This window comes from Canariomyces notabilis (genome assembly GCF_033297395.1).
Source record: "Canariomyces notabilis strain CBS 508.74 unplaced genomic scaffold N656scaffold_26, whole genome shotgun sequence".
NCBI classification, from domain to species: Eukaryota; Fungi; Ascomycota; class Sordariomycetes; order Sordariales; family Chaetomiaceae; genus Canariomyces; species Canariomyces notabilis.
In genome coordinates, this window is record NW_027041848.1 from 132324 (window position 1) to 159067 (window position 26744).

At 52.7% G+C, this 26744-nt stretch overlaps 11 protein-coding genes across 11 annotated transcripts; 5 read left to right on the forward strand and 6 right to left on the reverse strand.

Annotated features, from left to right (window-relative positions):
• Positions 1–1642: 1642 nt before the first annotated feature.
• On the forward strand, positions 1643–3089 carry N656DRAFT_716301 (putative alcohol dehydrogenase; the record flags this gene model as incomplete). Its single annotated transcript, XM_064812120.1, has 4 exons — positions 1643–2037; positions 2137–2138; positions 2398–2648; positions 2748–3089. 4 exons carry the CDS (start codon positions 1643–1645, stop codon positions 3087–3089), a joined length of 990 nt encoding a protein of 329 aa, XP_064666834.1.
• Positions 3090–3477: 388 nt separating this feature from the next.
• On the reverse strand, positions 3478–3820 carry N656DRAFT_801061 (uncharacterized protein; the record flags this gene model as incomplete). The annotated part of the gene is made up of 2 exons (XM_064818075.1): positions 3478–3552; positions 3602–3820. 2 exons carry the CDS (start codon positions 3818–3820, stop codon positions 3478–3480), a joined length of 294 nt encoding a protein of 97 aa, XP_064666835.1.
• A 757-nt stretch (positions 3821–4577) lies between these two features.
• N656DRAFT_783168 (uncharacterized protein) lies at positions 4578–5070 on the reverse strand. Its single transcript, XM_064815891.1, has 2 exons — positions 4963–5070; positions 4578–4889 (listed from the first exon to the last, which is right to left on the reverse strand). Exon 2 carries the CDS (start codon positions 4769–4771, stop codon positions 4598–4600), a length of 174 nt encoding a protein of 57 aa, XP_064666836.1. The 5' UTR covers positions 4772–4889; positions 4963–5070; the 3' UTR covers positions 4578–4597.
• N656DRAFT_347465 (kinase-like protein) lies at positions 4878–7439 on the forward strand. The gene is made up of 2 exons (XM_064809322.1): positions 4878–5974; positions 6051–7439. Exons 1-2 carry the CDS (start codon positions 5006–5008, stop codon positions 7311–7313), a joined length of 2232 nt encoding a protein of 743 aa, XP_064666837.1. The 5' UTR covers positions 4878–5005; the 3' UTR covers positions 7314–7439.
• Positions 7385–8357, reverse strand: N656DRAFT_346862 (uncharacterized protein). The gene is made up of 4 exons (XM_064809321.1): positions 8076–8357; positions 7954–8001; positions 7700–7761; positions 7385–7504 (listed from the first exon to the last, which is right to left on the reverse strand). Exons 1-4 carry the CDS (start codon positions 8172–8174, stop codon positions 7456–7458), a joined length of 258 nt encoding a protein of 85 aa, XP_064666838.1. The 5' UTR covers positions 8175–8357; the 3' UTR covers positions 7385–7455.
• Positions 8358–8558: 201 nt separating this feature from the next.
• N656DRAFT_759803 (uncharacterized protein) lies at positions 8559–9705 on the forward strand. Its single transcript, XM_064813204.1, has 4 exons — positions 8559–8819; positions 8886–9109; positions 9195–9236; positions 9334–9705. The coding sequence occupies exons 2-4, from the start codon at positions 8891–8893 to the stop codon at positions 9415–9417; spliced, it is 345 nt and encodes a 114-aa protein (XP_064666839.1). The 5' UTR covers positions 8559–8819; positions 8886–8890; the 3' UTR covers positions 9418–9705.
• A 385-nt stretch (positions 9706–10090) lies between these two features.
• Positions 10091–11146, forward strand: N656DRAFT_783171 (uncharacterized protein). Its single transcript, XM_064815892.1, has 3 exons — positions 10091–10288; positions 10354–10485; positions 10580–11146. The coding sequence occupies exons 1-3, from the start codon at positions 10106–10108 to the stop codon at positions 10769–10771; spliced, it is 507 nt and encodes a 168-aa protein (XP_064666840.1). The 5' UTR covers positions 10091–10105; the 3' UTR covers positions 10772–11146.
• A 2138-nt stretch (positions 11147–13284) lies between these two features.
• N656DRAFT_791940 (uncharacterized protein) lies at positions 13285–15202 on the reverse strand (the record flags this gene model as incomplete). Its single annotated transcript, XM_064817029.1, has 4 exons — positions 13285–13348; positions 13580–14086; positions 14120–14925; positions 15032–15202. 4 exons carry the CDS (start codon positions 15200–15202, stop codon positions 13285–13287), a joined length of 1548 nt encoding a protein of 515 aa, XP_064666841.1.
• A 3602-nt stretch (positions 15203–18804) lies between these two features.
• N656DRAFT_347688 (uncharacterized protein) lies at positions 18805–21312 on the forward strand. Its single transcript, XM_064809323.1, has 2 exons — positions 18805–19411; positions 19469–21312. Exons 1-2 carry the CDS (start codon positions 19034–19036, stop codon positions 21047–21049), a joined length of 1959 nt encoding a protein of 652 aa, XP_064666842.1. The 5' UTR covers positions 18805–19033; the 3' UTR covers positions 21050–21312.
• A 289-nt stretch (positions 21313–21601) lies between these two features.
• N656DRAFT_771126 (MFS general substrate transporter) lies at positions 21602–23709 on the reverse strand (the record flags this gene model as incomplete). Its single annotated transcript, XM_064813832.1, has 7 exons — positions 21602–21865; positions 22015–22091; positions 22162–22357; positions 22408–22873; positions 22937–23210; positions 23264–23357; positions 23455–23709. The coding sequence occupies 7 exons, from the start codon at positions 23707–23709 to the stop codon at positions 21602–21604; spliced, it is 1626 nt and encodes a 541-aa protein (XP_064666843.1).
• A 1756-nt stretch (positions 23710–25465) lies between these two features.
• On the reverse strand, positions 25466–26398 carry N656DRAFT_676504 (HET-domain-containing protein; the record flags this gene model as incomplete). Its single annotated transcript, XM_064810494.1, has 1 exon — positions 25466–26398. A coding segment is annotated over one exon (933 nt), but the record flags the coding sequence as incomplete, so codon positions are not given.
• Positions 26399–26744: the final 346 nt, after the last annotated feature.

Genomic DNA, 26744 nt, shown 5'->3' on the forward strand with positions numbered 1-26744 from the left:
ACTTCGTGATCCCAGTGATCCTTATGTTGGCTCACTCTCCTTCCCTAGTGATCCATTCTGATTGGTTAGTTGAGTGATTGGCTGCCGCGGCTCCCTGCGCTGCGGCTGTGACCATGCCTGGCCGCCAGTAAGGTCTGTTCGTGACACGAAACTACTATTAATACTATACTATTATTAACTATTATACTTTAAATTACTCCCTTTTAATAATCCTAGTAATAGTATTTTATATATAGAGTATCTACAATAGCTAGTATTGGAATTTACTTCTAAGAGGTTATACTACTAGGATTAGTACCCTCGAGGACCATTAGGAGTTGGGACAGCGTTGTTCAGCAGAGAACACTCCACATATAGTACATACAAGGCGCTACAGGCATGGGAGCAAGCAGCCCACGTCTTGCGTACTCCAGTCATGCTTCTGGAACGATGATGTCAGATAATGCTAGAATTCTCTCCCGCAACCTCGGTAGAATGGAACTCCTTGATCTGGTAAATTAGCTTCTCTTAACCACTACAGGGCCGACCGCGCAGTGACAACGCACCCTCGGCACCTCAGCTCCGGCTCAAGTGCAATTGCTTGCAGATTCGCCTATGAATTTTGAACAAGGCTAGCAACAAACGACCACCAATGTTCTCCTTTGTCGACCTCGCTAGCAGTGGCTTCAACAGTGTAAACTGCAAAGGCGATGTTCGCATCCTCAGATAGCTTCACAAGCGACGAGACAATTCGAAATGGAGCAAGCTCGGCGGCTAGGGAGGATTGCTCGGAAAGTTGGAATGGACTACATGTCTTCGAGATACGGTCGCCATATGCTGCGGTCACTGGCGGTGCGCGTTGCAGGTCGTGATCACTGGGTCTTGGGCATTGCCAGGTATGGATCTCTGTGAGTCGTTGGGATGTTGGAAAATAAGGTACATCCGCGGACCGGATGGTCTGTTAAAAGGGGTAGTCGAGAGGATGATTTTTGCATACAAATTTTGCGCTGCACTAACAGATCACCCCCCTGCCGAAGTCCCCGGACTAACATTCGTACTCAAAGGAAGGTGTGCCACGCAGTCGCATCCTGCCGTACAGTAGCTGGTGAGCCTAACTGCTCGGCTGGTAGTTTCCGAAAGGGGACTCCAGTGGTCAACGGGACCGTGGAATTCGTGCGACAGACGCAGACTTGTGAAATGCACATCATGTGTCTCTGCGCCCATGGTGAGTCAATGTGCCGCGCTGATATGCAGCGTTAATCGGGTATGATCACAAGTCTTATCCTTCTACCGACTAGCTGCGGAGAACCGATGGTCTCAATCCTCAAGATGTCGAGTTCGATTACCATCGATATTCGAGATTCCAGCGATGTCCAGTCACCATCGATCCTACTTTAGCCTTCCTAGCCAGGCTCATCCAAGACGCTAGGAGCCTAGGAGCCGTTAGCAAAACACCGAGTCCTGCCACATGCTCTGTCCATGATTCTAGGTGCTGTCATGCCCGGAGCAACTGCCCCGCCAATGACTGAACAAATAAAAGCTCTTGGGTGCAAGTTCTTGCTGGTGTATCGGATATCCCTGGGTTCAACAATCAAGGAATCTGCTTGGAATTTGAAACCCTCGCCCATCAGCCATCACTATGTCCGAACTTTGGCACTCAGCAATGTTTTATGTGTCAGAATCTGGAAAACGGATCAAGCAATGCGTCGCCATCAAAAAAGGGGGCCCTTTGATGGTCCTCACAGCGCCTCACCCTGAGCCTGGAGCAAGAGAAATATGCATCCGCAACCGGGCTGTGGCGTTGAATCCCGTTGACTGGAAGAGAGTCCATCATAGTATTCTGGCAGAAAGATGGCCCAAAGTCCTGGGCATTGATATGGCCGGTATCGTGGAGGCTGTAGGCCAGGACGTTACCGAGCTCAAGCCCGGAGACGCTGTCATGAGCTTTGCGGGCCTCGCCGGGCGTGGAGCCGCCTTTCAAGAAGTGGCCACGGTGCCAGCGCATTTTGCATGCAAGAAACCCGAGGATTGGACGTTTGAAGAGGCTGCTTCCGTACCGTTCGTCCCTGTCTAAAGTCTAAACTCCCAGCATGCGTATCCTTTCATGTTGACTAACTCCCACACCCTTTTACAGCCTCATCTACCTAACCGCCGTAGCGGTGCTGACCCAAGGCCTTGGCCTCTCCCTTCCGCATCTCCAAGGGGCCAAAAAGATGCCCGCATCCACCCCCTGGACTCGCCCCTTCACATCCACCTACCCGGATGAAGACAACAACAACAATAGCAACACCCCGATCGACCGCACCTCGCCCCCTCAACCCAACATAAACCCAACCACACAAGCAAACGGCAGCAATGGCACCAAACAAACCCCTCCTGGTACTGATACTAACCCGCACAAAACTGGAATCACCTCAGTCCTCCTCCTAGGCGGCTCCTCAGGCGTGGGCTCCGCAACCCTCCAGCTGCTGCGCATCGCGCTGCCCGACGCCGTGGTAATCACAACCAACGCGCCGCGGCACAATGCGCGGCTCGGTGCCGCAGGGGTTGCAGCTTGCGTCGACCACCACGGGAAAACCATGCGTGAGCTTGTTGCCGCCGTCCGGGGAGCGTGCGTTGACCTTGGCTTGGATGGGGGAGGGGTCGATGCCATTGTTGATGTCGTGGGTGTTTTGGACCGTGCAAACATGGATGGGGTTGGTGATGGTGGTGGTGGTGATGGCGGTGCTCGGGATGGGAATGGGGCTGGGAATGAGGATGGAATGAAGAATGGGAATGGTGGTCTCGGTGCTGGACGTGACGAAAGGATGGAGTTGTTTAGCCTGCTGAGAGAGAACGGCCCCCGTGTGTATGCGGCAGTTGCGACTACCGAGCGAGACATGGGCGCTGTTCCCGCCGGTGTGAAAGCGGTGCGAGTCTATGGGGGCATGGCGTTCCAGGCTGGGGGCAGGGAGGTGATGGCACGGCTGCAGGGGCTGGTCGAGAGAGGGGAGTTTCGGCTACCTGTTGAGGTCGAAGTCATTGGGGAGGGCCTCGAGACTGTTGCGGAGGGGCTGGAGAGACTGGGCAGGGGTGGTATGAGTGGTACAAAGTTGGCTGTCAGATTGTGAATAGTAGTAAGGGTTGGGAATTGTACGGATACAGATTGACTTTCTAACCGATCGTAGCTATCTAAGAATAAAATCCATCATACGGGTAAAGGGGAGGACTCGAAGCGTTCAGAGACTGGATTTGGACATTCATTAGGATGAGGACATCAGCAAGGAGATACAGACAGTTCAAATTATAAGTACCACACCACCCCTGGACCAGTGTCCACATGCAGTCATAAATATGACTCTGACGAGAGATTCAAAGCTTCCGAGTCGAGCACCATCCTCCAGGTTCCCAGCATTGTCACAGACAATGATGCCCAGAGCATCAGGTCATTAAGTAGTACTTGGTGATCCTCCACTACCCTGGATTCCCCAGACACAGTCCCGAGTCGTAAGAGGTGAGCTACTTGCGCTCAAACGTATGGCCCATTGGCTGATAGTCGGCGACCGGATCTGAACATTTCCACTTGGATCTAAACTTGGGGTGTTAGTGCCTGGTATAGCCCCTGACTACACTGCTGGCTTACCGGGGATATTTCTCGTGGAGCCCTGATTTTGTAAACGTTTTGGTCGATGTCAACGTCGTATCCGCCCTCAGGGAATACCTCCATCAGGAGCGAATTTAGCTGGTTTGCCCCAATGCATCGACTTGGGATTTCTTGCAGGTGTGGCTTTGCAACCACGAGCGATCGCTGACGACCAATCCCGTCCTGCTTCGGAGGGACTTCGAGATATTGGCCAGGCATGGTGTCTTGCGAAGGGTGCTGCCAGACTTGACGCCAAGCTAGAAATCGACTGTTGCGAGGTCCGGACCACAATAAAGTCTAGGGGGATCTTTCAAAGCCAGCTTGCCCCTAAACTCGCAATCAATTAGTGAGGGTAGCCGTGGTCCTAATGTACTAGTAGTTCTCAACCCCAAGGCTCCCTAGACCTCCATAAGCCCACGAATCTGCCTCGGAGATCGGCGGTATGGCCGTGGTTGCTGCCCGGGCAATAACAGTAACAATCACCGGTTGTACAAGGCTGTCTTAAAACAATTTACGTATCAATCCTTGATGCAGCTGCCACCAGTGTGGCTTCGGGGCTGTGTCTGTGGCCATGTATACATGTATGGGCGCAGCCGCAGGAGCCTCCTCGATTGGGGGTCCGGAGTCGGCGGGTGGCCGTCTGATAGTATGCCTAACATTACGGCTAATCTAGGCCGAGACCAATCAGCAATCATGATCGGGGACATTCCAGCTCACAGTCTCAGCCAGTTCACCAGTTCACCGCCCTTTTTGGCTGTGACGGGCCATGCAGTGTGGCTGCAGGTGCATGCGTACATGTATCCCACCAACTCCTCAAGGCTGTCATCTGAGTTCGCCTACCTAAGGTGTGTAGGTAAGCTGTAGTCCTGTTCAGTGCCTGTTCAGACTGGGCGACAGGCTGACAGTCCGACGATTAGGCCCGCTCGTAAGGGCTTGAAGTTTGACCGATTAGTGCCTGATGAGGTATCTGAGCTGTTACCTCAAATTTCAGCACATTCATCGATAAGTAGGTAGGTAGGTAGGTACTCTAGGTAGGTAGGTAGGTGTAGGTAGGAAATTCCTGTGCAACCCCAACATGCAAGTTTGGGAGCCCACACCGAGAAGTGGTGCGCGGGAAGGCTGGAGAGCTTTGGGAAGAGGCTCAACATGCGACTCGGCAGCTGTAAACATGATAAGAGTTAGCATTTCACCCCATGTAATGCTCGGAAAGAGGCTCTAGTATGGCTACTGCTCGTGAAACTTATATTTGAGCAGCATACCTACCTTACCTTCAGTTCGTACTACTAGTGTAAGCCTGAGGCTGCCTTGTTACGCATACCTACTAGACAAGCCGAGAGCAACGGTGACTCATCTAGGACCAGACTCGAATCTGCATGCACCAGTTTCACAAGCTACGCATACGACATGTCGCAGCCTAGGGACGACTTATCCCATTCCTTGGATGCGTTAAGCGCCCAAGTCAACGAGGATGGAAGGGACAGAACTGGCCCTGGCTTCGATGCTATCAGGGGCCAGGCGATTCCCGAGATCACTTACAATGACGAAGGAGCCGCCGAAACCGCCCAAGTTGCCCGGGGTCGACGGGGGAGCGACACCAAAACCGAAAGATCCCAGATGACGGTCTGGGACCGCGGGGAGTCGTTACACTCGTTAGCGTTCCCCCAAGGAACTGATATGCCCAACATCAAACGGCCAAAGTCCGAGCCAGATGCGCCACTTGCGAGGCGGCTATTGACTCTGCGTTGTCAATCGAAAAGACCCAAGGGCACATACTTTTTTCCATGGGGCTCTGTTGAGGCCCTTATCAATGAAGATGAAGTTGTCCTGGTCATCACTCAGGGGAAGGGCGCATTGAGCAACTTGGGCCGCCCCCTTACAGACGACCAAATCAGGGAGTACGCAAAGAAAGTGTGTACAGTCCAGCTCCCCAGCGATACTAGCGAGTCGGACAGCAAACCCGGCAGCTACCGCAAAATATTCGCCATTCTGGTCCTGCTCGGGCGCGGCTGGGAGGTTGTTCTTTTTGTTGATGAAGGGATATCCGACGCGGCACTCCCCCTCAAGGCCGTGTATGCAGAAGGAGAAGATCTTCCTCCTAAAATGAGACTCGCAAAGTCTCCGCAGCATGACCTCTCTTGTATCTCCCACTGGGACTGGCTCGTTCACGAAGACTTTGAGAGACACCAGTGGTCAATGCTCAGTCCCTTCTTCGCCCAGGGTAAGATTCGCCGTGCGTGGTTCTACCAGTTATCGGATAAGGACATCCTTCCCTGGGTCGACGAGCGAATCGACATCTCAACGAGTCCGAGCGGCTACAGCAATGTCTACCGCATAAAGATCCACGAGAGTCATCACAACTTTCCCCCCAGCGAAGTAAGTAGCCGAATGACCTGGCAATAACGCGGAGCTTTGGGCATTGTGTCGCTAATTTGACTAATATGATGTGCAGCTGAGCGATGGTACCTTCGCCGTCAAGATCTTCAAACCCGATAGAGCCTCTACGTCGCTCACCCCTGAAGGGTTACCAAGTGACATGGCGAGTCTTACCTATCTCCAGACTTCAGGGACTGTGGACGCGGAGGAGCTGAAAGAGGGCTTTAAACGCGAAATCGAGACCCTGAGACGATTCAGCGGAGAAGACCATCCTCACCTGATCTCCCTTTTAGCTGCCTTCCGCCACGGCGACGACTACTGCGTTATATTTCGCTGGGCTCGGTGCGACTTGAAGACCTTGTGGAGGGATAGCGCCAAGTGGAATTGGGACCCAGATCCATTGAGCAAGCCCACTCTTCAGTGGATGCTGGAGCAATGCCGGGGCATCGCCAGCGGCCTGCACAGAATCCATCGCTATACAAGGAGTGAAACAATGGCCGATGGGCATCTCGCGGCTCCTCACAACAACATCATATACGGTCGACACGGTGACATCAAACCCGAGAATATCCTCGTCTTTTGCAAGCAAAACCAGCCAGAAGACCGAGGCACGCTCGTTATCACCGACTTTGGCCTCACACGTTTCCACACCGAAGGAACCAAGAGCTACTTCTCCAGCAAGGATGTCTTGAATACCTTTTCGTACCGTCCACCCGAGTGTGACATGGAAGAATGTCGCATCACTCAATCATTCGACATATGGTCCTTCGGCTGTGTCCTGCTAGAGTTCATTGCATGGTACCTCGGCGGCTGGGCTTTGGTGTTGAAGTTTGTCCGAGTCCGCAAGACAATCGACCCCGTGTTGAACGGCTGGAATGTTGATCAGTTCTTCGAGGCAGTCAGACCCGAAGGGGAAACGGAGGGCCCAGTCTTCTTTCGCGTAAAGCTGGAAGTTCACCAGTTTGTCATCAATGAACTCCACGCACACCCCAAATGCTCTGAGCCGATTCACAAGCTCCTCGACTACATCATGACGCATATGCTAGTCGTCGTTTCCAGAGGCGTGCAACAGAGAGACGACAGCAGCCAGGTGCATACGGAGCTTGACAAATTGTGCAAGATGGTTGCCCCTCCGGAATATAAGCTGGTGCCGTCTCCGCGCAAGACCGCGCTCGCCGAAATCCCGATTCCGGAAGCAGTTGAGATGCCCCTCAACCAAATCGCCAAACAAAACACGGCGGCAAGATTCAACCAGCTTCGAGAACATACCGGGAGGACTCGCAGGCTTCCTCCACACTCTCCCCGGAGAACACAAACGCATCCACCCCATGGCAATTAGTACGTGTTGATGATGTAGCCGACGGCTCGGGCAAGGGCTGGTTTCGGTCCAGTTGACCTTGGTACCTTACCCGAGGGAGCCTACGCGGACTGGACCGCAAACATTGACCCCAGCCTGCAGAGGTGCAAAGTTGGACAGGCGCCTACCGCCATGATTCCATAGTTACTACATCCAGTACCTTGAGTACCTCACTTAGAAACCATGACTTAGCTAGAGTCGTGTTGGGGAGTTGCTAGAGGTAGATAACGTTCAATGCCAATGTTGTCATACACCACTAACACCAGCATCATGCTCCAATCACTCCAGTGCTACTTCTACCTTATGATAGCAATGTCAATAGATGATACCGAGGAATGGACGGCTGAACGCCCAGAACACTCACTTACTTCCCGCGGTTTGATCGCCGCTTGTAGTGTCGCTGCTTGCTTTTTATATGCGCAATCTCGTTCTACAGAGGTTGCGACTGGAGTTAGTCGGTGGTAGGGATGGGGAAAAATGTACTGGTAAAAGGAAAAAGGGGCAAAGGGAAGCAAGAACAAGAGAGCCGAAAAGAAAAACGGCAAAAATAATGCTAAAATAATAACCCAAAATACAAAAGGGAAATAGGGAAAAGGGGTAATGGGTATGCGGAACGTCTAACCTCAGTTAGCTGGCGAGGCGCAGTGAGAATGAACTGGCCCATTTCAAACTATGGGAATACCGGCTGAAGTCAACGAAACTGCGCTCCTCAACATCGACAGGCACAGAAAGTCAGGCTCGCACATCGACCGCATAGTTCCCATCGCCAAAAAGCATCTTGAGCTCCTTGTCGAGAGCCCGTGGATCGTTGTAACGGAGGGGGACAACTTGCTGCACCGCCATTGCGGCTGTGTGCTCCGATATGGGTTTCGGGCGGTTGGTGGATGGTCACACACCGAAGATCTAGGTAGTTGGAGTGGCTTGGGCCGAGAATGTAGTTTCTCCTACCAGGATGGACTCAAAAAGGCGGGGTCGAAAATGTATGGTTACACAGAAGACTTGGGAGCCTGGGAGGCAAACCACCCATGCCAAACAGAGCAGAGACGGGGCTTAAATAAATGCCGTCGGTCCGCTAATGGACCTGGCAAGAGCCTCACCGACAGCTTGCTGGCACCAGGCTGTGCCCAGCGCCCATTCTGCCGGTGCTATGCATTTGTCAGCCCACATGCAACTCGGCCCGCCGGGGTAGACACACAGCAAGCGGGCAAGTATGAGCTGTTCCAAGGAGCTAAGAGGGAATGCTGATGCGGTTGATATGTGTCGTGTTACAAACCCTCCACATCACCTTGGCCAACAGCACGCTCAAGTAAGAAGGCCAGGGGGTGAGGCAGCCCTCATTTTCACTGGTTGCATGATAATTAGTAGTAACGTTACTCGTTGACTTAGGCATAGTCTTGGGCTCTCACCTGCCACTCAGCTGAGACCTCGGGCCAACGCCACCCCCACATCTCCGGGACATCCATGAGTTTTGATCGGTATATGCTCATTGTAGGTCGCCGAAAATCTTAGTCTGTGAAGAATAAACAATATGTTATGTTACATACTGACTGAAAGTAAACATGGATTGGCCCCTGAGAGAAGCAGACTTTTGCGACGAGGATCTTGACAATGTCTTCCTCTACCAAACACGGCGGAGCAAGGCCGTATACCGCTTTGCCGATGACCAGGGACGTAACACGGTTCCTATCTCCACTCTGTCCGCAATACTGACTGACTCCCAGGAGATGTCAGAGTGCTGGCTAGAAACAGATCTCGAAGCAGCAAGATGGCTTGAGGAGGTGGGTAAACAGCTTGCAGTCGTTTTCCTGGTGTAGATTGTCAAATACAACCATGAACGGGAACTAAACAACAGCCTACGCACAGGTCAACATTCGCCAATGCAATCCCGGATTGGCCGTCATGTATGTAAGATCCCGATCAGTGCTCCATATGAGATATCACCTGAACCCCTGACCGGGATACTTCGACAAGACCAGCAGCAAACTGATTCGTTACCACGCAGTCTCGCGAACCGCGCCGAGCAGCCCAACAACCGCCACAACCCGGCCATCCTCGAGTACCTGCCCTTCAGCCGGACGTCGTTTGAGAGGATCGCGGCCAACCTCCCGCTGCACGGCGACACGGCTCGCATCATCAACCGCTCCGACATGCCCTTCTTCACCGACATCAACCTGCTCGACCGCCGGGAAAACGCCATCTGTTGGTCCCCCTTACTCTCCCAGGCTACTACCTGAACTTTACAACCTCCCATGTTATCTCAATTTTAAAGTTAGGTACACTAACAGCCACACAAAGTCTTCATAACCCGCACCTCAGCCTCTTACCCCAACGACCTCGCCCTATCAGCCGTCTTCTCCCCCTCCACGGGGTGCACATCAGCGGTATTCTTCGGCTGCACCGACGACGTGGCCGAGGAGATCGCCAGCCGGATCTACAACGCCGAGGACGGGGCCTGGACACACCCCCTACTTATCGTTGGGATCCTGGCTGAACTGGAACGCGAGCGGCACATGAAGCTGGTGCAGGAGCGTGTATTTGCGCTGCTCACCCGTGTCCGCGTGCTCAGCAGGGGTGAAGCAGTCTCTGTGAGTTCTGAGATGGTGCGTGAGAATTACTCGGTCGATCTCTGGATCGACGTCAGTCAGCTCCGTATCGCACTTGGTGCGTGGTTGGTTGAGTTGAGGAAGGTGGTGGGTTGTGTGAAGGAGTTGGAAGGGTTGTTGGAAGAGGAGGAAGGGGGCGGGGGAGAAAAGGGGGGACTGGAACTGGAGAAGATGGAAAAAGGATATGGGGATGATGAGAAGGGGGTTAAGGGGTACAACTTGAAGTGGAAGAAAAGTGCGCGGAAAACGGGCAGGAGGATTCAAAAGAGGTTGGGTGAAATCATGGCCGAGTATGAGCTGAAGATCAAGGAGTGCTCGATGGTCCTTGACGGCATGGCGCTGAGCGCGCAGTTGGTGGGTACCTGACCTTAGCCCCTGAGAATGAGGAGTGAGGCTGCTAAGTGCTAACCTCGGTGCAGTCGTGGAATCAGATCGGCTACCAGGACACCCAGGCAAACCTCAAAATTGCAAGCGACACACGCCAGGACTCGAATCAGATGCGGTCGATAGCGTTTCTGACCATGTTCTTTCTTCCTGCGACTTTCATAGCGGTAGGTATCCCTACCATCTCCTTATCTTACTCGGTTACTACCATGAAATAACCATGCCTGACAAACGGTTGCTAATTACCGGGCCTTATAACAGTCTCTCTTTTCCATGACATTTTTCAACTGGAGTGCCGCCGATGGGGAGCAAATTGTCTCACCCTATCTCTGGATCTACCCCGTGCTCACCGTCACCATCACAGCAATTGTTATCGCATGCTGGTATTTCTTTATCAGGCGGCGTCGTGCTCAAGCTTCTGACACGGGCTGGGTTGAAAAGGAGCCAGTATGACGGTATGCGAAGAGAGAGTGAACCAACTGCATTCCATACACGCATATTATGATACAATGCTGCCAGAAGCTCTAGATGTCATTATGAGAGAGAGGGACACCTCACTGTTCGACGGGATTCCCCGATAAACTTCGCTCGTGGCCCAACTCTAAGCCAGTCGATGCCCAATACGTGGCCGCGAGCCTGCCATTGCCCTGCGCGAACTCAATGAGTGGAAATGATGGCAGGGGTTGGGGGCCCGGGTTATACGCGGTTTGCTGCTCATCTTGCTGTTTCTAATGCGCCTTCATGCTCCCGTCGGTTATTCACATGCAGAGGAAAATGTTTTCGTCCGCCAGCATTCTCCCGGGCCCGGGTTGCACAGAACTATGGCCCTTACATTAGCAAACGCAACTACTAGTATATTGAACTCTTAGGTAAACTGAGTATTAATAAACAACCCTAGTACTTTATCACTTTAAAACCAAGTCTTACGATATTAAGTCATGGTAGTTAGGCTTCGCCTTTTTCGTTTAGACCGTGCCGCTGCCTGTGTGCCTTTGGGTTCGAAACCATGCGGCCGTGGCTCATGACCTGTACGAACTCATATATCTTTCCGTGTAACGGTCAGACCGTGCAGCCAGGGCACTGTCAGACCTGCTTCGCCGCAGGCATTGGTCAGGCTCATGGAGGCCTGGGTTAGTAGTACTAGTACTTAGGTCTCCCCCCTTGCCTCCCTCTTTGACCCCTTCCCTTACTCTCTCACCTTACCCATCTCAAGAGTCGACTTCATTCTAAAATTCACAACGTCCCGAGTCCCCAGCGTAATTCGTTTCTGTGCCGTGTCATGGATGCGATCTCCAAAACAGACCAAGGCCAACGTGCGTCCCGATTGTGGACAGGCAACAGCACCCACCCAACAGTCCAACAACAAGCAAACTTCGAAATACCTTGTCGGCTAATTAGGCCTGATCGACTGCAAAACTATCTCGTGCGACGGTATGGAGTAGGCAATTTCCGTGTCGAGGTGAGAAAGATCTACGAGTCTTCGTTGCCAACTCCTGTTCCCCCCGAATACCAGACTTTACTTTCACGGCCTCGCTAACCACAACTTGAACTCTTCTGACTCAATATAAAGATTGCCCAGGACATTTACGAGATTACGTTGCCGGCATCCGGGTCCAAACTGAGTCATTACCCGTAACAAGGACTAAGCAGCATGTGTTGACGTGGGACGGCTGAGGGGCCTGAATCCCTTCAATGACTCAGGGAAGTCCACGTCATGGAGGGTGTTATGGATATGGAAGCTGATTTGCTATGTTGGGCAAGAGATAACATGGTTGATCTGCAAGTAGGAAAAGGGGGTGGAGTTTTTACGGACGTGTCAGACGGTTGAATACATTGAAGACTCTAGACTGAATACCTGGGATATCATGGAGACTCCGCATCTTAGATCGAGTGTGACGAAACTATACAAGGTGCCAAAGACCTCCAACTACGTACGCAAGAGAATACGCGTCAATATCCTGCAAGCGTGGGTGCAACGTGACTCGATACATGCCGGCCTAGGGTACATGTACCTAGGTAGGCAAGCGTAAAGACGTCCAAACTAGCAGACTCCTTGCCCAGTAATGTCCTTTAACGTCCGCTCTAGGATCTCATACCTCCATGGGCTCGTCTGAATCACTGCAGTTTTCAACCCCGTCGCTCGATCCCATCAAGATGTCCTTATCGTCCCCAACCACCTCTAACCCACTCGCTCCGTGTTCTCCATGTTCTCCGACTTTCGCCCTTTTTGCACTCTGGGACTCATCATTCGCTGTCATGGATTGCTTCCTCTTACGACTTGAGGCTGTTTCCAGCTCTGCAAGTTGGCGCTCTATTTCCAGCACCAGTGAATCGACAGTTTCGGTTGGAATTTTTTCCCGAATCCATGTTCTTACAAATACCCTCAAGCTTTCCAAGGTCTCCTTGTTTAGAACCCTTCGACTTAGGATCATTCTAAAGAATGGCTCCAAATTCTGGCGCCACTTTTTTTCTTTCATCAATCGAGCTTATGAATGATCTGCACCGTGACTCTTCGCAGAAAAATGAAAAGACAGAGCAATGCCGGCCACCTTGGCAGTGATCGTTTATATTTGCGCCAGCGTCCAGAAAGTCATTCAATGTATGTAGCGAATGGGCGTTTGGACGCGTGAACAGCCATGCAGATAGGTACAGGCCGAAAGCCGTTGATGGGCTTTTCAGTTGGCCAAAATATCTGGAATATCTCTCCTTCGAGGCTTCATAGCCCCCGGACGGTATGAATGCGTTAGGATCTGCGCCGTGAGAGAAGAAGAGCCTTACAATCGAGCAATAACGTTCCCAGTCTTCTTCAGTTAGTAGATTTCTGTCCGGGTACATTCGGTCAATCAAACATAACCATGGTGACATTGTTGATCTGCACCAGGCTGGTTTACTGTTGGGATCCCATCCGTAGCGAAGCAAAAGTGCTAGAGTGGGGATGTGAGGAGGTAGTCTCTTATCTAAAACATCTAGGACGGTCCAAAGCGGTGACTCTCCCAAGATGTCAAAATAGACTGGGCCTTCTGTTGCAAGCTGTTGCTCAATGTACCAGTCAAGTCGGCTTGAAGCTAAGACCGATTGCGAAACCGGCGTAAACCATCTTGAACCGAATGACGCCAGGGAGTCCCGTTGGTTACAAATACGACCCCCAGAGAGCGTTCTAACTCATCGAGCAAGGTCGTCACTGTGGTCTGATGTTCGATAGTGCATGAGGATGCCTGGGACAGACGCGCATTTGTGTCGTTCCGAATCCGGAACTTGAACCCGTATTCGTATTCGTTCACGTCAGGCCTATGGAAGTTGCTTTTGAACATAGATGCAAAGGCCTTGAGTATAGAGACTTCTGGATTGAATCCTCTCGGTGCCTTGGCAACCAGAAACTCCTGAATCTCTTTCGTCCGCATGAAGTCCCCGACTGTTCGATGGAGGAACATGACTCCCCCGTGTACAACCTCTAACAAGCCCTGAGATCGCGCGTTGATCCGCCGACGCATTAATGACAGAGACTTCTCAGCGATAAAGAATGGATTTGGTCCAATCGGGCGATGGATCGCGTAGTTCTCATCTTCGTACTCATCTTCGTGGTGGAGATAAACCTCAAGCTCGAGGGGTTCATCTGCTGCAAGGGCGATGAGAAACATCCCTGCCATCTTCTGGTGATATACCTTATCCACAGAGTCGAGTATGCGTTTGAACATGGCCTCCAAGCTGCTTGGTAGCAGGTCAAGTCTCCGCTGTAGATCTCTGAATGTGTCGTCGTTTGTTAGACCTCTTCCGAGATCTCGTACGACCAGATAGACCTACAGGAAAACACCCTGCGACCTGTTTGTGATCTCGGAAATGAGCCATTGCCTTTGTGTTTCATCTAAAGCACATTCCTGCCATCGGGAGTGACTTTCAATCTGAGACTTGGCAAAGTGGGCGATGTCCTCCCTAGTGAAGTCGTGAACCGCAAGGCTAGGGCACTCCCGAAATGTAACAGTGAAGACATTCAATGGGCGACTTGAGACGCAAAACTTGAGATTTGGCGACTTGATGAGTCTCATGAAGAGGTTGCAAAGGTTCTCGTTCTCACCCCCCTCATCGCCATATTCATCTAGCCCATCGATGAGGAAGCACACTTTGAAGGAGACGACTTGGCTCTCCGCAAGCGCCTCAAGAGCAAGCTTGAGGTCAGACTCGGTCCAAGATATTCCGGATGCATCGGCGCCTTTGTCGCGGACTGCGTCCCAGCGTGATGGGCAGATTGTGCGGATACAACCCTGGTCCTTACTGAAGATGTCATACAGCAATGACTGCAAGAGTCCTCTCGTCGAGCGTTGCATACGCGTACCCTGGCTCCAGAAGTAGTGCGGCACAACGGCTACTTTCTGTGGACTAGCCCACTCTTCCAGAAGAGCCTGGGTTTCCCGCTTGTCGGCCAGAAACTTCATGAGTGTTGACTTGCCCGATCCTGCTTTACCAGATATCCAAAACAGACCTGTGCCACTTCGTAGCCACTCAGACAAGGCGGAATCGAAGATCCACTCGAAGGTCCGAGCATGGGCCTCGGATATTGCTTCATGCCGGGCAAGTCTGGACTCGAAGTTTAGGCTGGATAGAATGGTGGCCTGCGTAGAAAGGTTCTTATGGTCCGAAACCAGACGCTCTAGTCGAGAGGCAATCCGCTGAATCACGTCGACACATCTCTGACGTGCGTTGAAGTATTATCGGTACTTCGTTGCCGCTTGGTGATTGAATGTCCAGCCTCAGTGATCGAAGTCCGTGGTTGATCTCGTCGAGCTTGCTCGACTGACCCGACTGGAAAATCTGGTTGTCTTGCCTCAAGCGTCGGAGGGATTCGTCGACGGTCGAGAGGTTGCCTCTGATGAACAGAGTATCTACCATTAGCAAGCAGTCCAAAGCGTGCTCAGGGGTAGATATAGAATGCGTACCTGACGATGTCCACGACGTATAGGGTTATCAAGCGTTGGGACCGTTTAAGTTTATCATCCAAGTCCTTAAGCTTGCGGCGGTTTCGAATTGTCCCTAGCCCAGTTTTGATGCTCTTCCATAGTCGGTGGCGATCTCCTTGAATCCTTAACGGCGCTAAAATCTCGAGTAGTGCATCGCAATCTGCCGCACACTGCGTTGCTAGATCTCTCAGACGTGCCGCTGCTTGACTTGAGGGGGAGGCTGGAGAGCTCTCATGGTGAATATGGATTTGCCCAGAGCTAGCGGCGTTCTTCATTCCATTCGAAAGCTCTTGCGGCTTCGAATAGACGTCCTCTAGAGCCAGATTATCTGCCGGGGCTCCTCTGGCAGACTGGAAGTGTCGGTGGTCGCGGAGCAGAGACTTGCACCGAAGTCAATAAACTGCGCGATCGCGGCAGCAGCTCCGAGAATCGCAAACGACTCCATTCCCTGTCAGGTTGTATTGCAGTCGCCGAAGGTTCGGTCTGGGCAAGATGGACCGAAACAGAGGAGGTGTTTGCGTTTTTGAGAAGGAGATTCTCAACGTAGAGTTGGCAACAGACTGTACGTTCACCGCGATTTTGCGAATAGCATTCCGTTGCGGTTTCGAGGAAAAAACAACCGGTAGTTTTCAGTTCCAGAGGCTGACTGGAACTCGCCTTTTTGAATCCACCCTTCAGCCATGATTCGTTGACTGGCCACCCCCTTTCTATTCATACCAATAAAGGGTTGCGTTTCTTGTCTGTGGCCAACGATGAGCAGATGTGCACGCGGGCAGGCCTCGGGAAGTATTTAAAAGTAATTCTCCAGACAAGGACTCAACATTTATCCCCGAATATGAAAGCAACGGCCTCTTTGTGGGCAGTGCGATCTACCGAGGAAGGTTCCAGCACTGTTAGGCTTCTTTGTACGATACAGCGGAATCTTTCTGCCGAAAAAGAGTCCACTCCCCTCTTCCCAGCCTGTTGGGTCGCTGGTAGGCTTGTCTTCCCAATGATGTGGTAGCGACCGGCACCGCGGCTGTGGGCAACCGGTAAAGCCTAGTACACAGGTGCACTGTGGAACGCCAACCGAGCTGCCGTTTCTTGCCTTTGACGTCGCCCAAACCCTTGGGCGGCGCGGAAGTGCCTACCCTTTGCCGACGAGGGTCAATTGCGAGAGACGAAACCTGGAGTCTCTAGAGAGCCATGGACGGACAGAATATTAGCCGAGCGATCCATTGAGAATCAGGGAATGTTGGACCGCTGAAACTTCTTGAAAGAGACCGGCGTAAAATCTTGCCGGCATGCAGCAGATTCCGGAGCTGTAAGAAGGTGACTAGAAGGTGATACATATCTTACATACCTAGATACTGGAGGGGAAGCAGACCGGGAAGGGGCTGTGCCCTGACTCGCGCTGACGGACAGTGACAGGCGGCCAGCCATGTCGACGTCGGCTACGCGTATTGGCCAACGCTCTCAGGGCAGTTGCCAAGCGCTATGTAACATTTCCCCGTTATAATTACGATCAGTGTGCACTGATGAAAAACTGTTGCATGATGTCTCGAGGCTTGAGAGAACTTATGCAGCCAAAGGTGCAGAGAAGGTGCTGTTGGCATCTGAACGAGGTGTTCAACTTCCCAGTGAGAGTACCCTACCGTGACACGTCAGAATTGGGTTATGTCTATCCAGGTCCACGGTGGAGAACCCAAGACATTGCAGCCCCACTGAAAAAAATCCACCTCCCCAAGCCCTCCAAGCCCACAATTGTTAGTGCATATGCTGCAAATTTCTTAAGTTCAAAACCACTACACTTTCGAGTACATTCAAATCAATCCAGCAGAACGCAGCACAAATGCATCATCGCCCAACGTTTTTATCTATATGTTTACACTAACCTGAATCCTAGCCCTAACCCTAAGTCCTAACCGCTAACCCTAAGCAATAACCACTAACCCTAACCACTAATCCTAGCCCAGTATCTTGTGTATGTCGTGTTGAGTGTGCAGGTGAGAGCATAACAGAGGAAAAGTGGGTACAGTGGGGCAATGTCTCTAGATCGGGATGAGTGGGGCTTTTCCACCGTAGACCTCGATAGCCCCAGGCCAGAAGGGACTTCAAGACGTACTCTGCCAAGGCGCTAAGCCACAAACGGCATTTGCCGAGTGCTACAGTCCAACCCTTGTTCGTTCGTTAGCGTGGTACTTAGGATGGATCTGAACAAGCATGCCAAAGCTAACCAAAATCAATTGCGAGAATTCATTCATTCAAAGCCCTGGTGATAGCTGTTTTGAAGCCCTGTCGATGTGGGCTAATCCGAGTGCTTTGCAATGTTGTAAATATGTAAGGAATAGTCGGCTGGAGAGGTTGAAGAAAGAGGAAAAGTTTAAGCCAGGGGCGAAGCCAGGGTAGAAAAGTCGGTCGAAGGTTATGTAAGCCCAAAAAATGGGTCAGTGAGCCGGATGCGCGCGTTTTGGTTGGCCAAAGGCCCCCTGGTGTCTGTGCTGTGGTTGGTTGGAAAAAGCGGAGCAGGTTTCGCGCTAACAAACGAACAAGCCTTATCCTGTACATAACGGCATTGGAACTAGGCCTCATTCGCATCCACTCAACCCCGCTCCTTCTGCCCTACGTGGCTGACCGCGTTTTGGAGCTGAAGAGCTCCTTCCACTTCTCAATGCTGTGCTGTATTCTCCAGTATTACGGTCCCTCATTTCTCCAAGTGTCCCCCGATTCTAAGTAGCTTCACAAACCCCGAACCTCATGCGCGCCTCCCAGTCCCACGCCATGCGACGACACAGCCCTCCCGATCGACTGGATAGACACCACTTCGGTGTGCCCCTGGCTTTCTCTGCCTCCGCCCCCTAACTTTATTTATCCGACGTCAATGGCACCCAGCCCCAGCTCCTTGGACTTGGCTATGCAAAGCCCGCCTCCCTTGTTCCAACCATGGCTTCCAACCGATTTGGATGTGCGCGGGGACATAGCATTCGCTAACACGAGGTAACGTCCCTCGCGGGAGTCCGTTGGTGCGCATTTCAGCTGCTGACGTCCCGTGAGCCCTTCGATGCAACCCTTATAAAGTTCTGTCGGCTCGTAAGGCTGGCCCTCCGCGGCGCCCAGAAAGCAATTCCCCCATAACGGGACAGCAAATGTCAAGATTGAGTGAGGTATGTAGCACTTGGATCGCAGCTGCGGCTCTCCAAGTCACTATCCTTGCGGCGAACATCAATACAAAATTGCTGACCAGCAGCTACAGCGCCGGCCATGCAGGACGTCGCGTGTTCAAATTGTCGGAACCGAAAGGTTCGTTGCGGTAGGGAACGGCCGACCTGCACTAACTGCTCGAGGGACCGAGTAAAGTGCGTTTACACGACACCGACAAAGCGCGTCAACCACGTCAAAGTGCTGTCAGTTACTTGTCCCTCTGCAATCGCATGCATGAAAGGGTGCTCACTGCTGAAGCAGATGCGAAGGGTTCGGTGATTTGCAGAACAGGTTAACCCTCGTTCAAGAGGAGCTGTCGTCGCTGACTGCCCTGTTCCGGCACACAAAAGTGTCTGGAGCTTTGCCCGGGCCAGCTACGCAACCAGCCAGCGAGCCCGAGACACATGCTGGTCCTGAGCGTGGTGTCGCCCCGCTCATTGCCGGCTATCTCACCCGCAGCAATGGGGACTCGGTTGAGAAATACTACGGGCCATGGACGCTGGTCGCCCTCTGCCGTGAGTTTGGAGTCGAGGTCAGCTCGCGCTTTGGGTACACAAGCGCCGCTGGCAATGTCGCTGGCCGGATGTGGCTCGATGCCGAAGATGACCTCCAGCAGGGTTTCACCAAATGCACGGGCACGAGTATCCCCCTCCCTCCGCGTCAACTGCTCGATTCCGTCCTCGACAGGTTCTTCAGTCGCGCCGAGCACGCCACGGATATTTTTGTGCGTCCAATATTTGAGCAGGCTGTTGAGCGAGTGTATGCCAACTTGTCAGCAGACTCTGAGGCATGGGCCGCCTGCTTCACTTCCATAATTCTGCTTGTCATAGGAGAAGATCATGGTGTCAACAAGCGCGACCCGTTCACACACGGTCTGATCATGGCTGCTCGCACCGCTGCCCACCAATCTACTATTTTCTTGACTCTTCGAGTGGTCAATGTGCAGGCGTTAGCTCTTCTCGTAAGCATTTCACCGGGACTTATGAGATCGAACGCTGACATTAAGTCCGTCGTGTAGAGCCTTCTTGTCCAGCAGACTCATAGTGAGACACTTGGTGACGCCCTGTTTTCCCAAGCCTGCACGCTTGCCAAAACCATGGGCCTCCAACACGCAGGGCGCGGGTCTACCTTATCATCATTGTCTGCCGAAGAGGTTGAGGAGCGTCAGAAGATATTCCATTCCCTTTACGTCCGAGATCGCTGTGGCGCCTTGCTCAGGGGCTCATCGCCATGGCTGACGAGATTCACTCTCGGGCTCAGCCCATCCCAGGAATGTGATGCCGAAGATGCAACTCGTAGGTCTCAGTCGGAATCGAGATCCGGCGTGAACAAGAGGAACAAGGCGGCTTGGATCGAACTGGCTACGTTGCAGGGCGAAATGCACCATCTGATCTTTTCGCCGCAGAGCCCTCTGGTATCGGCCGCAGAATGCCGCGTATTGCTAGCGAGGATTGCTCAAGGCCTTAAGCTGTGGTCGGAGAAGCATTCCGTGCCACCCAAAACCTTGCCATCGACCCAGGACGACGTTTCCCTGAGCCTTGCTTTCCTAGGCACGCGTATCAGGGCGATTGAGGCCCAGAAAACCGGAGAGGAGAACGGACCCGACTGTGCCCAGGTGTTGGATGATGCTCGCCTCAGCTGTCTGTTACTGTTGGCCGCGTGCGATGGTCTACAAAACGAGAAGTTTGTGGAGCGAACGAGGATGCTTCTTGGTAGCGACGCTGCCAGAGACGTGGTCGCGAGCTCTACGCCTACCAATGCCACGTTGCCATCGCCACCGGCCCTAACAAGCAATCCTCCTGCGGAGGCTAAATCTACGCAGCAACCTCCCCGAATTGGAATCCATCGGCTGGCCCTCAGTTTCCCAGCTATATCTCTCTTTGTTCTTGCCAGGCACATCTTGCAATTGAGGGACGGCTCTGTGAGGCAGCCACCAACCGAAGGGAAGGGCGGTGGCCAAGAAGAAAGTCAGAACCAAGTATGCGAGGACAGGTTATTGCTTGAGGCCCTTTGGGCATGTTTCCGTGACAACCCGGCTCTCCAAAACAACGGTCCCGACAATTATACTACAAGGCTGGGACGTATCATCGAGCGCCTGGTCTATATTGTTTGCTTGGCCGACAAACATATCGACTACGATCCCGAGGGCGAGCTTGCTGGCAGCCAGCCGGACATCAATACTCTGGACACCATATCATCGCCCAGTTTTCCGCTGTGGGGCGATTCTAAGCACACCTCACTTGACCTCTCCTTTCCGACTATGGGGTACGGTGGGTGGCTGGGTGCCCCGCTGGTTGGCAGTAACAATCCTGTTTCATCCCTGGGCCATCAATGGACAGTCCCTGGCAGTTCAGGCTACCTCGGACCCGGCTGCGCTCCTACCGTGTCGCTTCCCGCAACGATGCCAGCGGCATCACCCTTTGTTGTCCCTGATATGGAGCGGGCGGGGACATACCCGGCCAACGCGTGGGAACAGCAAATGCAGCTCACGACTGTTGCCACCCAGCAACAAATGCAACATGAAGCTCAGGCGGATAGTGAGGGAAAGCGGCGGCGCAAAAGACCGCGGCATGACCCGGGGACCGATACGGAGAGTTGAAGCGGGGCAGTCTGCATAGGTTGGGAATTGGGAGTTCGTGAGGAGCTCGCTTGGTATTTATAGGGACACGTTGGCGCTGGATGGTGGTTTATGAGGCTGAACGGCTACTAAAGACGGAAGGGCTTGCATTCAGGGGGTTATGTAACGGCAGGACATAAAGCATGGGGTCAATGAGTGATACACCGGTAAAACACAGTGGAAGGGAGCTACGTTATCACATAGACACAGTCGTCCTTACAGTACTTGCTGGATTGGCCGTCTTCTTGTTGGCCACTTAGGGACATGATTTACCCAAAACTTGTGATTCATCAACAGGTTTCCCCTCGTCGCCATCAACAAACGGGCGGAGTGAACCGTCGATGGTATCTTAGGTAGCCAAGGAGGAACGAAAAACAGCGCTTCCTCCACTGGCAACCGTCAGCAGCACCCCCTGACAAGACATTTGACACCAACCCCTGAGTGAGCCACTACCCCTAACTCAAGTCTATCTACAGATACCCCTGGTCAGGTACAAAACACCATTCAATGTGGAAGCCAATCCAAACTCTCAGCTTAATGCGCAAACCGGAAATCCAACCGCTTACACCCCCTCACAGGGCTATGCTTGATGTACTCAACGCGCTCGGCCTCGCTCATGGCACGCCACTTGCGCTCCTTTTGGTTGTTGCGCCAGACGTAGTAGGCCTTGGTGGTGAGGAAGATGGCGATGGCCAGCAGGTTGATGGCGACCAGCCTGGTGTTGCCCTCGCGGTAGTAGGGCTTGTCGTGGTCCTGGTAGATGAAGGAGTAGATTACGTGGCCGAGTTGGACGGATATCTTTGTTTGCTATGGATTAGTGGGTGTTGTACGGGAGGGGGTTGTTGGTTGTTTGAGAGGGGATAGGGGGGAGCGTGGGGGGTTGGGGTTGGCCGTTAAGGTTGGTGGTAACCCGACTCAAGTGACTCAGAGGGAAAAGGCCAGCTTACGTTGTACAGAGCTGATGCCACCGTCCGGGTGCCAACGTTGTTTGCGTTCTTAGAGGTCCAGGCCACCATGATTGCGTCTGAAGCAGCATGCGGTTAGGCAGTGCACGAGGCTAGAAGGGGGAAAGGGGCAGGGGGAAGGAGCCATACGGCAGTAGGGGTATGACAGCAGGACAGTAATTAGTGCGTAAGTGCCCCAAGCATCTTTGATGACGCCGGGCCAGAAGCGCAGGGCGATAATACAAGGCAGTGTCCACACGGATTGGAGCATGGCTGTAAAAGTGCGCTCGTTGAGATACTCGGACAGCCGGGTCAGGGCGAGAAGAAAGATGATGTGGAAGATTGTCTGGGAAGGGTTAGTTGAGTAAAGCATCATTTCAGACATAGAAGACGTACATTCGGAATGGTAAGCAGGTTGGTGGTGAAGGGGTTGAACCCAAGCGACCGCAGTGTCAAGGTCAGGTATGAGTTCACCGGCCCCTGAGGAATGAACGAGATCAGCCCGATGGCATACATGGGCCAGAGATCATACTCCTTAAGAACTTCCCACAGCCGGCGGAGCGTGATGGCCTCACGGTTGTGCATGTCTCCCTTGGACGGGTCGTCGCGCAAAACGCGATTTACCACGATGGCCACCTCGCGGTCGCTGAACCAGCCCTTGGGGCGGAACCACGCTTTAGTTTGCACGACTGATGCAGGCATGTTGAAGAAGGAAGCTAGCCCGATGACCATCGTGATAAGGCCCTCGACAAGGAACAGCCATCGCCAACCGGCCCAGCCGTTGACACCACGCAGATGTAAAAGGGCAAAGGCAAGCAGGGAGGTTGCCACTGTTGTTACTGACAGGGTTGTCCAGAAGTAGCTGTGTTCCTTGATTAGGACCTAAGGTTGGCTTGACAGTCAGGGTCAGGGGGTACAAACTGACCTCAGCCGGATTGGCAGCTCTCGCGAGGTATAGAAATAAGACAGCCAGAGAACGATGTCCGGGATGAAGCCCCCTTCGAGCAGCCCTAACAGAGCACGGGTAGCGAGGAACCCTGAGCGGTCCGTTATGGCACACTGCGAAATAGCGACTGCCGACCAGAGCACAATTTGGATAGGAATCCACCGGTCCGGGCCGATCTTCTTGGATACCAGCTGGGATGGCAGTTCGGCCAAGAGGAAGCTGATGAGGAAGACCACGGTCCCATAGTTGTAGTCTTTTTGGTGTCAGCATTAGTAGACAAAGGCGGGACTGTTCAAGGGACCGTACCATTGGTGTTAAGACCCAAATCGTCAAGGAGATTGTCGGAGAGGGCTTGCGAGAGGTTCCCTCGGTCAACTTGGAGGGCGAAGAACATGACGCACTAGTAGCAACTACGTATCAGCCTTGAGGTCATCAAGGTAAATAGGCACTGCAGTAGACACGAAGCAGGAGATTGTAAGAGCCCGGGTGATACATACCGCCCAGGTGCAGATCCTCCAGTCTAGTTTGCGGACCACTCTTTTCTCTTCTTCCTCAGTCCATGTCAAGGTCGGGTCGAACGCATGGCGGCACTCGTACTGAGCGTCGTCGTATACTTGTCGCCAGTAGGCTGCGACCTCGGGGTCGAGGAAGGGATTCTTGGCCAGATCCAGAGACTCCGCCTCGGAGCTGGAATCCTCGCTGGCTGAAGTCGACTCGAAAGGGGCTTTGTCTGTGTCTTTACCATCCGCCATTTCGTACCTCTTGTCTTCGGTGACTGGAGTTGAGCTTGACGCAGGCGAGTGTGCCATTGTCGGTATCACTTGCGGTTGAATGAAGGCGGAACCGGGACTTGGGGGTGGCTGCGATGTGAGTGGTAGCCGGCCCGGGCATAGAGTAGGATGGCATCTGTGATGTTTATACGAACCATCGGCAGTGGCGATTAAGACCCAGATGTTGTTCTAGACCCCCAGCCGATGTGCGTGGAGTAGCGAGTTGAAGTGTATTCTGGCATCAGCGTTACATATTGCGTGATAGGAGATACCTTCCCTAAGCGGCGTCTTTGGCCTGATGACAGCGGGGATCTTGTCGACCAACACCTAACTAGCGGATCTCCCGTAATTTTCACCAGCTTGAGATTGATAGACCCCATCCGACAGAGTGAGCGCAGTGCACCAGACTGTGGCAACATGAAGGAAGAATAGAGCACCGGTAGTTCGAGGTATCACTGCCGATTCTTGAACTGTCAAGGCATGTGATCCCCTACCCGGCGACGAGGATCCCGAACGTGGGGGTAGCTTATCTGGCCCTGAGATTCACGGATAGTACCTGCTGTCGTAATTCGTGCTAGGATGAGATGATCGTGCGTGTGTCGTGCGAGTGGTTGGTGTTGGTTGAACCCCTGAACCCCTTGGCTTGGTATTGAAAATGAAGCTCTAAAGTCGGACTAGAAAAGTAAGAAAACCACAAAAACGCTGATAAGGAGAGATAACATATGTATTGCAATCATGCAAATATATTTCACCATCAACTCGGTTACTGGCAACGTTCATATGGAATATGTGAAGCCTAGCATCTCACTATGCCCAAGGTTTCAACTGGAAGTTGGCTCGTCACAGTTTTGCAACATGACACCATAGCCTCTTAGGCTGGGCTGCGCGCTGTACTCAACAGCTTGGTCTCCGCGTCGCAGCATCATTCTTCGCTTCTAATCCTCGGACATCATCAAAGATCTCATCCGTCCATGACGCTATCTTCGACCACTGGGCCACAAAAGACATCGAGGGAAAACACTTCAGTGTTCTGGTACTCACCGGCTACCAGCCTGGCAGTGACCTTGACCTGATGCTCCCGAAATTGGTTGCACCGAAAATGGGTTGTTGATATCGTAGTCTGAGAACCGTCTGCACCGCCTTTTGAACCGCCTCCGTCAAGGAAATAGGCTCGAAAATAGTCCACCGCAACATAGTCGCTCAGTTGCGTTCTGAAATTCATATGTTGCATGACCGATTTAAACACTTCGTCTTGTTCAGTCCAAACCCGGCACACGGGCTCCTGGATTGTCGAACATCCCACCACCGCCTCGAATCTTCCGTGTGGACAGCATGGGAAATCGAACTTCACATAAGCATTTATACCCCAAGCTTGATGGAGGAAGAGTTCCCAGACTGGATCAAAGAGATCCTTTGGCATGACGTCAACCACCAACGCGCCCGGCGGTTTGCTCCCAATGTGGATGGAGCGAAAAAAGCGAGACTCAAGGGCCGCCTGGTCGGCAGCATTTAGATCCCGCCGGATGTATATCCCCCCTCTCTGGTACACGGTTCGTGCATCGTCGCCAGCCACATACAGTCTTTCCGGATGACTGCGGACATAGCCCAGAGGGGTCTTTGCTAGATACACTCCCATCCAGCCGCGAGGATCAGTGATGTCAGTTTGAGGCGCTTGACGAATGCCCAAATTCCATATGCTCTCTCCAGGCATTGAATCTGATTCCACCAGGGCGGTTGTTATGCGGACTCCCTTATTTGTAATAGTAAACTCTGGGTCCATGAGCCCGCCCATTTGTCCACGATTGAGGTTCCCAGAGTAGTAGAACTCCCTTGGTGACCTGGCAAAGGCGCCTCTGAACTCCTCGCGGATACCTTCAGAGGATCTTTCGTCTCTGTCCTCTTCAGGTTCGTCAAGCTCAGGCGGAATGTTTGATGTCCACGCAAACAAAGAGAGATCACAGCTCTGCTTTGCAATCTCCTCTTGCAGCCTCATGAACGCTTTTTTTCCCTCTCCGTAGATCATGGGCATGTGGATGTCGAAGATGCCCATCAGACAGTACGCAGTGTCTTCGATGCGGGTCGTCTTCCGCATTGACGCCCACGACATGCGTCTTGCGATGGGTATTCGGGAGAGGTTTGTGCAGTCCTCCAACACTTCGCGATCAATGCCGGTGCAGTTGGACAGGAAGGTGAGTGATTCAGCCTTTGACGATCTCTTACTCCAAGCCGCGTCGTAAAACTCAACGTTGCGAGGAGCAATGAGTTCCTGTAGCGTCCATCCTCTCTTCAGCCATCGAGATGCCGCAAACGCCCGGCCAAAGCTGTCCCCAGCCCGGACATCGGAGAGATATGCAAAGCAGACGGCTGCGTCCTTGTACCACTGGAACATGGAGTTGATGGCCTCGCTCAGTTCTGCGCTTGACGACTTGTCGATGCAGCACGTGTCGACCCAGCAGTATGCAAGTCCTCGCGTCAAGGCCAGTTGGCAAGTCATGATGATCTTTTCAAGGCCTGTCCTAGCATGTCCGGGCGCTCTCCCTTGTTCGTATTGGCGATACTCTTGGAAGGAGACCTCATCGTCGCCCCAGGTGTGAGAGAGAATTGCGTATGAATTTTTCTTTGGATTCTGCATGAACTCCAGTTTCATGTTTCGGCTGTTGATGAGCCACATTGTCGCATCTGGAGTATCCGTTGTACATAGCAGGTTGGACGATTTAACTGAGGTTGAACTTCTGAGGCGTTGTGTTGCGGGGTAAAGCTGAGCTACGGAGCACTGTGTCGATGAAGCGAAGTCGCAACCGGGCAGTTTTACAGCGTGTGTCTACACCGTTGTAACTTCATTTCTGGCGATTCACCAGCGCGGCGAGTGTTTCTTCAAGAGGTCGCCCAACGGGGTTGGATTTTTTGCTGTTTCACTGTCAAGAGGCACAGGCTCCCTCTCGTGTTGTGTGAGCTGGCGTAAGGCGCAGTCTTTTGGAGGTACGAAGGTACGTTGACGGAAGCCCGTTCCGGGAACG

Bases quoted from the DNA above. Each gene is read 5' to 3' on its own strand.
- N656DRAFT_783168 (XM_064815891.1), bottom strand. From the start codon at position 4,771: ATGTTTACAGCTGCCGAGTCGCATGTTGAGCCTCTTCCCAAAGCTCTC.
- N656DRAFT_347465 (XM_064809322.1), top strand. From the start codon at position 5,006: ATGTCGCAGCCTAGGGACGACTTATCCCATTCCTTGGATGCGTTAAGC. The intron at 5,975-6,050 runs GTAAGTAGCCGA...TATGATGTGCAG, and splicing joins ACAACTTTCCCCCCAGCGAA to CTGAGCGATGGTACCTTCGC.
- N656DRAFT_346862 (XM_064809321.1), bottom strand. From the start codon at position 8,174: ATGGCGGTGCAGCAAGTTGTCCCCCTCCGTTACAACGATCCACGGGCT. The intron at 8,002-8,075 runs GTGCGAGCCTGA...GTATTCCCATAG, and splicing joins ATGGGAACTATGCGGTCGAT to TTTGAAATGGGCCAGTTCAT. The intron at 7,505-7,699 runs GTAAGTGAGTGT...ATGGTTTCTAAG, and splicing joins CGGCGATCAAACCGCGGGAA to TGAGGTACTCAAGGTACTGG.
- N656DRAFT_759803 (XM_064813204.1), top strand. From the start codon at position 8,891: ATGGATTGGCCCCTGAGAGAAGCAGACTTTTGCGACGAGGATCTTGAC. The intron at 9,110-9,194 runs GTGGGTAAACAG...GCCTACGCACAG, and splicing joins CAGCAAGATGGCTTGAGGAG to GTCAACATTCGCCAATGCAA. The intron at 9,237-9,333 runs GTAAGATCCCGA...GTTACCACGCAG, and splicing joins CCGGATTGGCCGTCATGTAT to TCTCGCGAACCGCGCCGAGC.
- N656DRAFT_783171 (XM_064815892.1), top strand. From the start codon at position 10,106: ATGGAAAAAGGATATGGGGATGATGAGAAGGGGGTTAAGGGGTACAAC. The intron at 10,289-10,353 runs GTGGGTACCTGA...ACCTCGGTGCAG, and splicing joins TGGCGCTGAGCGCGCAGTTG to TCGTGGAATCAGATCGGCTA. The intron at 10,486-10,579 runs GTAGGTATCCCT...GCCTTATAACAG, and splicing joins TTCCTGCGACTTTCATAGCG to TCTCTCTTTTCCATGACATT.
- N656DRAFT_347688 (XM_064809323.1), top strand. From the start codon at position 19,034: ATGTGGCTCGATGCCGAAGATGACCTCCAGCAGGGTTTCACCAAATGC. The intron at 19,412-19,468 runs GTAAGCATTTCA...TCCGTCGTGTAG, and splicing joins TGCAGGCGTTAGCTCTTCTC to AGCCTTCTTGTCCAGCAGAC.